Source organism: Ochotona princeps, chromosome 11 (genome assembly GCF_030435755.1).
Source record: "Ochotona princeps isolate mOchPri1 chromosome 11, mOchPri1.hap1, whole genome shotgun sequence".
Classification (NCBI taxonomy): domain Eukaryota; kingdom Metazoa; phylum Chordata; class Mammalia; order Lagomorpha; family Ochotonidae; genus Ochotona; species Ochotona princeps.
In genome coordinates this window covers 58,326,361-58,334,456 of record NC_080842.1, presented here as the reverse complement: position 1 = coordinate 58,334,456, position 8,096 = coordinate 58,326,361, and the positions used below count along the sequence as shown (strand labels likewise).

The window sequence follows — 8,096 nt, the reverse complement described above, 5'->3', positions numbered from 1 at the left end:
AATGCAGTACGCATCTCTACTTCCAGACGAAAAATGGACTCCCAATGAAACTGGTAACTGTATCTTGAGAATAGAATGCTGGATTTTCTGCCATTGCCATGCCCACAATCATGGACACATGATTGTTTATGAAGAACTATACTACGGTAATAATACAGAAGAACTCAGTGGGGGGAGCGGATTTGGGGAAGAGGTAAGGAAAATCCCAGGGCTTAAGGAACTGTATCATAAAATGACAATAAAAAAGAAATTTAAATATTTAAAAGGATTAAAAGACAAAGATTTAAAATTTTATCGGTACAGATTAATGAGTTCATTGTTAGATTAATTACTACACACTTTATTACAATGCTGATATTATAAAGAAAATCTTAGATTAACGCTACTTAATTTTTTAGTTATTGCTGGGGTAGGACAGCTATCAGTTTTTGTCTACAAGCTTGTGAACACTTTATCAATGCGACTGCCAACCACCTACAGCCTGGCTTCTCAGCCAAGAATTACAAAGGAAATCTGCTTTTGCCCCGGTTCCCACAGGCGCGGCAGTTACTGAGCAGTAATTGAATTTGGGGTTCAGTGGTATCTTTGGTACTCTTGACTTGCCACAATGCAGTTAGAGAATGAAGACAGAGGTCACCATGGACAAGCTAACCCTTCACCTGCAGTGCCAACATTCCATACGGGCGCATTCATGTTCTGGCCGCTCCATTTCCCATCCAGCTGTTTATGACCCGGGAAAGCAGTAGAGGATGGCCTAAAGCCTTGGCCCTCTGTAGCCCCAAGGGAAGCCTGGATGCAGCTTCTGGCTCCTGTCTTTAGGCCAGCTCACTCTAGCCATTTTGGCAATTTGGGGAATACACCAGTAGATGGAAAATCTCTCTCTGTAATTCTTTCAAGTAAAAGAAATAAATCTTTAATGGAGAACAAAAAAGAATGCAGACAGGAAAGTCCAAAAGCTCAATTGTAAACTTAAATGTCTCCATTTTAGAATAAGGGAGCTATGTGTAAAAGCATTAGGGAAAAGCATGGACTGGGGGTGTAACAACAACAGGTTTTCTCCAGAGACAGACTTATTCCACCTCAGCTAACTCATGCTACACAGCAATCAAAATCCAGTTCTGCCACATCTACATATTTTAGAAGTCTCAAATGCTTGACTTAAAGATATCAGGAGCCAATACAAATTGCAACAATCTATTTAAATATACAGAATCACAACTATGGATTTAGGTTTGTTTCACAGGCTGGTCTGCAACATCTGGTCTAAGAGAATCCCATATGGAAAAGAAGCAAGGGAGGCAACAGACCATCACCTTCAAAGCCCATCCTCTCCTCCTATGCAGCCTTGACTGTGCAGGGTTCTACTGCAGCCAGCCCAGGCACCACCCTGAGGGAATCAGTTTAGAACTTCAGGAGAGACGTGGGAGGTCAAGGTGTGGGTTGGATCTGGACTGTACAGCTGTGAGGCATCCAGGGAACAAACATCCAAAGGCCATGAAGGGACGGTGGACCTTCTGGGTTCACCTATCCCTCCAGTGTCCCCCAGCCTCATCTGGAGGTGCCTGGTATTTTGGACAATGGTCTCACATCAGGATGCTCCCACACATCCTCCTTGTAGCCCTGTGCCTGGCCTCTGTGTCCTAGGTTGGTGTTAGGATGGGATGGATTCTGTTGTTCCCCCCAAACTCATATTTTGAAGTCAATACCTGGAACCTCAGAGCATCATTGTTTTGGGGAATAGGCCCGTTAAAAAGGCAACAGATCTAAATCTATTGCACTAGCCTGGATGCATGGGTCCTGACCTAGTCTTTCTGATTTCCTTAGCTGAAGGAGAGATTAGGACCCAGGCATGCACAGAAGGAAGATGGGGGAAGGCACTGGAAGTAACCCATGTATAGGCTAAGCAGAGAGGGCTGGAAAGGATCCAGTGCTGCTGACACCTTGGATTTCAATCCTTTGCAGTGGTGAGGAAACCACTTTCTGTTGCGGAACCCGGATTGGGTTTTCTTATAGCAGCCCTAGGAAAAGAACATTCAGCTCTCCAGGGAGCTGTGGAACAGCGTGTCGTAGCACTTATGGGGACAGGTGTTAGGGAGAGGAGAGCCGAGCTGGGCAAAACAGGATGGTAGCACGGTGGAGTCCTGGAGCTGGTAACCCCGGCTGGGCTGCCAGAATCAAGGCAAGGGAGCTTTGTTTTCCCACATCAGTCAGAAAATGTTGCTCCAAGGGAAACATGTGCAATGGCTGGAGATAGTCGAGGACAAGGGAAGGTGTGCACCTCTGGCATCCAGCACGGAAGAGGTCTGGGATGCTGCTTAACACCTGACAGTGGCCAAACCCATGTTGCACAGTGAAGAAACCTGTCCAATCTCAGTAGGGCCGAGCCGGAAGAACTCCACCCCGGACAGCGAGTTGCTGGCTGCGCTGCTCCTGCACAGGCACCACCTTGGGCAGACACGCACAGCTGAGAGCTACTGCCAGGGACAAGTGCAGCTGAAAGCTCTCTGCAGTCTTTGTCCCAAGCAGCTGAGCACATCTGTGCTTGCCACGAACAGAGCATCCAGGCATAGCAGAGTCATCAGCTACCACAGTGGTTCAACTCTAATCCTCTGCCAGTGTTGGGATCCCATACAGGCGCTGGTTCATGTCCCAACTACTCCACTTCCCATGCAACCTCCTGTTTTTAAGCCAGGGAAAGTAGTGAAGGATGGCCCAAAGCCTTGGGACCCTGCACCCACATGAAAGACCTGGAAGAAACTCCTAGCTCCTGGCTAGTGGCTCTGGATTGGCTCAGCTCTGGCCATTGCGGCCATTTAGATGGAAGATCTTTCTCTCTTTTCTTCTCTCTTTCCAATAAAAAATAAAACAAATCTAAAAAAAGAACAACCCTACTAACCAAACATGTTTGGGGCACTAGTCTGCAGTCTTTGCCTATATGATATCGTTTACGCCACATGAGAAATCTGAGACAGATTTTGTCACCCCCCCAGGAACAGGAATCAAGACTCAGGGGTGTGTGGGTGAGGGGGTGTCATCATCCAGGCAAGACAGCTGGGCCAGGAACTTAGAGAGCCAGAATCTGCACCAGCACTTGACAGGACTTCAGAAAGCCTGGCTCTCTGACAAACAGGAACGACAATCTCCAACAACAGACGCTGGAGAAGAGCCTGGGTTCACCTTCATGTTCATGAACACCAATGGGATTTGGCAGGCAACCCCTTTTCTAATAAAGTATCTTTTTGTGCCTCCTGAACTAGTATGCATGGACTCTTTAGGATGTAGCTATGGCAAAGAAAAAAGTCACTTCCCGATAGTCAACTGTATAAAAATAATTTTATTTACTACTGTAAATAAAGTAGTGCAAAGTATAGTTTGGAGCCACCATATTGCATTACTGATTTATTTACTACCTTAACAGCACACAGACATTCTGCTTTTTCTCCCTCTCCATCTTCCTTTTACACATGCACGCGCGCACACACAGACACACTCCCTCTATGGACTCGGGCAAGCATAAGGATGGGGATGAACTTATGAGCTAAAGCCTCATTTGCTGCAAAGTCCATTGCTGCCAGTCTACTCTAAAGGGTAATGCATGGGGAAGACTACACTTAAATTCCAGAATTTTCTAGATGTCATTTTATGGATTGCGACTGAAATGTGAAAGACACCTAACAAGGTCAGTAAATCATTTGGAAGCACTATGATCCTAGAAAAATTCAGAGTGAGAAGTGTAAACCAATTTAGAAAGCCATTGCCTTCCCTGTATTTCCGGCCATCAGCTATTTACCTCAAGGTGCCTTCTAATCTCTGGGTTTAGGAAGCCCAAAGAAATTTGTCACCTGGATTTTGAGCAGGCCATAGCCTACACAGTTACCAAAATATTATCTACCTGGTAAGAAATGTCACAGTTTGCTGTTCTCTGCTAAAGGGAAATGAGCGGGAGGACCAAGTTCTAATGCAGATCTCGGTGTGTAAGAATCTAGCCATGCCACCAGGCAAACGATGACACTCAGTACACACAGTCACCAGGAATGCCCTCAACGTCAAGATGCTCCTCATAGTTGATAACCTTTGGTATAACCACCGATTGTTCTGGGTACTTCCTTATAATTTGATTTAAAAAACAAACCAAAGAAAAAGACGCCAAGTGCAAAATGCGCATCTGGTTGACGAGACATTTAGGAGTTTGTCAGCAGAATGCCCTGGCCCCAGCCTTCCAGCTGCAGCTGTGGGAAGGATGTTCTCAGCGGAAGAGGCCTGCAGTACACAGTTCACCCACGTGGCTCCAGATTGTTAGTGACCGAGGGCTCCTCCTGGTCAGAGGCATCTGCGGCTGGTGTCACAGCTGGGCTCGCAGTGGAGGTGGTGGGCTCTGGGGATGCCTGGACTGGCACCGTCAGGGAGCTGCTGGCTGCAAAGACACACGCACAACAGGGGTTCAACATCCAGTGTGTGAGGGCGCCCACCACTCCCAGACTCCGCTGAGCCAGGGAGGAGTCTGACTGATGAGAAAGGCAACTCCGGCCCCCTTGTCTCACTTCTTTGGATTTCAGTGTCATCTTCTGTCCAACAGATGTGCAATGGTCTCTGCTACTTCCTGACACCCTGGATGTATGTGTGCCGTGACCTCCAGGCCAAGACACCCTCTCTTCTATACTTCTTGCACTGTGCGTGTATCTTTTATTTCCATAGTGTTGGTGCAATGCAAGCCACCAAGTACACCAATCAGTTGGAAACGGGTGTTAGTTTATTCTAATTCCACTTGGGTGATGTGCCACGGTTGATCTAAATTTTATTTAATTATATGTGTTTATGGAGTGGAAAACATCATTTCTAGATTTAATTCTTTATCAACTTGTCTTTGGAAAGGAGATTAGGATCAACAAGATAGTTTTATATTTTATGTTGGCAGTTTCCAGACTGGGGACTTCTGCAGCCCTAGGGACAGCTGGCAAGATCTGAGGACACCTTGTGGTCATCACCATGGGGCTGGGGGGCAGGGGGTACTGCTGGCCCCTTAGTGGGCAGGAACCAGGGGTGCTGCTAAGCATTCTGCAATTGTCAGGACAGACCCTTCTAACAAGTGATCCAGTTCCAAAGGTTAATAGGGCTGCGAGCTGAAAGACCCTGCTATACACACCAGAACCAAGACATGTCCTGGTTAGCACCACGGAGTAAGTTACCCTTTCTCCTCTGCTTCCAACAAAATGGACAAGGTATTTATACCTCATTGAGTTGCTATGAAGGTTGAATTAGTAAATGCTGACAAAGTGTCAAGAATTGTCTCTAGCACTGCTAACGGTCACTACCAATGCCCAAGTTTCTGGTGGGAATGTTCAGTAACTCATTTCAAGGGGCTAGTTTACAAGACTGATGAAAGAGTCGGTGTCTTTGTCGCTGTGGTACCCCTGCTATAAGAAAACAGCGGAAACATCAGCAGTCAAAGAGTTCTGATGGAGGATCTTGAGCAGATTCCTTAATTTTTTTAGAGCCATAGTTTAAAAAAAAAATAAGGGAGGTGGAGTACTCTGCATGATTATGAGATGTGTGGTGGCCTGATTATGTCAGAATAACTGTGAGTCTGCCTTTACGCAGTAAAGGTCATTGTTCAGCAGTTTTTCAGTCTTACAAAGTTTTGTTATTAGAGGAGCCCTCCCCCTCCTTTTTTTCTCAGACTTCAAGTTCTTGCTAATAAATACCCTGGGATGGCTCATGTTCATGGATCCGCCACACTCACAGGGGAAACCTAGATGGACTTCCAAGCCCCTGACCCAGCCTCAGCTGTTGGGGAAATGAACCCACAGATAGAAGTTCTCTCTCCCTCTGCCTTTCATATACACAAACTAATTTTTTTTGAAGTACTGATACATGATATGACATGGATGAATACCAAAAACGTTGACCAAGTGGAAGGAGCCAACCACAAAAGGTTTCATATGGACCTACAACTGTCTGCGTGGTATCTACAGCAGGTGGATGCAGGTGCCAGTTCAGTGAATGGCTAGAGTGTTTGTCCATGAGATATGGGGTTGCATGACACTGGGTATTAAAGCTCATGGAACTGAATACTTCATAACTATTAACTCTATGTTCTATGAATTTCAATTTCATTTTAAAAAACCAATCTCTGTCTCTCCTCTCTGTAGTTCTGCCTTTCAAATAAATAAAAGTAAAATAAATCATTAAAAAAAGAGGTCCTTTTTTTAATTTTAAAGATTTCCAAATGTCCATCCTGAAATGTATGCTGACAACTGACTTCTGGACAGACCCCTTCAAGAGTTGCACCTTAAGCAACCCATGGGAAGATGAAGTTAAACAGTAAGAGATTTTGGTGCAAGAAAAAAAAGTGTGATAATGCATACGTAATATGCATTTTTCCTAGTATGTGCTTCCCACGAATTTAATACTCCATGTATGCATGAACTTGTTTCAAAATTTAGGGGCACAAAAATAAACTTAACTTCTAATTCTACTTTCCATAAACATTTCCTTCCTAAGATTTATTTTGTTTATTTGAAAGACAGTGGCACAGTGAGGGAGGGAGGGAAGATGGGAGGGAGGGAAAAGAGGGAGAATTTGCTGTTCACTCCTCAAATGGCTGCAACAGTTAGGGCTGGTCCAGGCTGAAGCCTAGAGCCAGGAACTTCATGTGAGTCTCCCACATGGGTAGCAGGAATGCAAGCACTGGGCCATCTCTCACTGCTTCCTCAGGCACATGAACAGGGAACTGGGTGGGAAATGAGGCAGCCAGGACTCAAAGCACTGCTCCAAAATGGAATGCAGGCACTGAAGCAATGGCTTAACTGCTGTGCCACATTGGCCCACTCATGAACTTTCCCAAGTGCCCTTATTATCCATGGTCATTTCCCCGGGCCCATCCTAGGAAGGTCAGGGATGGGTCCCGAAGCCATTGTCTGGATGACAGGACTTCTGGCTGCTGCTCCCTTACAAATCCCACAGCAGGTGTGGGACTAGAGACTGCTTACAAAGGATGGGATGGTGTGGGGAACCCAGAATATTGAATGATGTGACATCCCTAGGGTCATCAAAGTCATTGCTCTGGCCAATGATCTGGTCCGAAATCCAGCAATGACGTCCAAAGACCATGCAGCTGCAGCCAGGAGACCCAGGCTAAGTCTCATCTTTCTGCTACTGGCGAACTGTGGCCTTGGAATACTGTCAAACTGCAGCTAGTTGAGCCCTAAAACGTTTGGCTCCTACAGGCCTCCTCTTCCTCACCTGCAGCAGATGATGTCCAAGGGCTGTGCTCTTCCCATGAAGTCTGAGCAAGTTAACGAGGTACTAGGGCACATTTTGTCAAGCCTATGAAATGTTTCAGTCACCATGGAAACAAGATAAATCAGCAATCAGTTTTCCAATTAAACTAAGAGAGTGGGGAGGGGCGAGAGGTGGGGACTTGGGAGGCCAGCGTGCAAGTGCTGAAGAAATGCCTAATTAGTATCGCCACCATTTCAATCTTCCGCTAAGAACATAACAGGGGTCCTGGCTGTTTCTATAGTGGGCTTCTTATTATCCACACAAGAACTCTCCTCTTCTGTGGGGGTTACAATCAGCACACAAGCACCCCACAGCCACTAATTTATAAGTGGGCCCCTTGGTCCTGCTCACGTAGACTGTGTGTTCATTTTATTACTGGGCTAGAATCAAGGTAACCAGGAGAACGAGCATGCTGGTTATAAAATTACAGGGCAAACACCAGCACCAAGTGAAGCGATTTGTGGACGGCTTGCCGCCTGCCTGGGGGATGTTTTCTGCGCATTAGCGGACTCATCAGGGGCTGGCTCCAAGGCCAAGGCCAAAAGCAGCCATAGCCTGTTCTAGTGTAGCTCTGGACCCAAGGCTGGCTTTTGTGTTTTTAAACAGCTGGGCAACAATCAAAGGAAATGTGACATTTCATGGCAAGTGAAAAATGCTGAAATTGAAATCTGGGATGCATAGCAAAGTTCTCCCAGCAAGCCAGCCACAACGGCCAAAATGAGCAGAGTTGGGCCACTGCACTTGCCACAGCCCTGGAGACACAACTCGAACCACCATGGAAAAGCATCTGGGCACCTGATGGACACTAGGATGTG

The 8,096-nt window shown here is 46.2% G+C and overlaps 1 protein-coding gene across 1 annotated transcript in view; it reads right to left on the bottom strand.

Annotated features, from left to right (window-relative positions):
* Positions 1-4,151: 4,151 nt before the first annotated feature.
* SEL1L3 (SEL1L family member 3) overlaps positions 4,152-8,096 on the bottom strand; it is a 100,006-nt gene continuing 96,061 nt past the window's right edge. Inside the window, exon 24 of the mRNA XM_004579168.4 lies at positions 4,152-4,414. Coding sequence (XP_004579225.2) covers positions 4,275-4,414 — 140 coding nt within the window. The 3' untranslated portion in view covers positions 4,152-4,274. The remainder of the gene's footprint in view (positions 4,415-8,096) is intronic.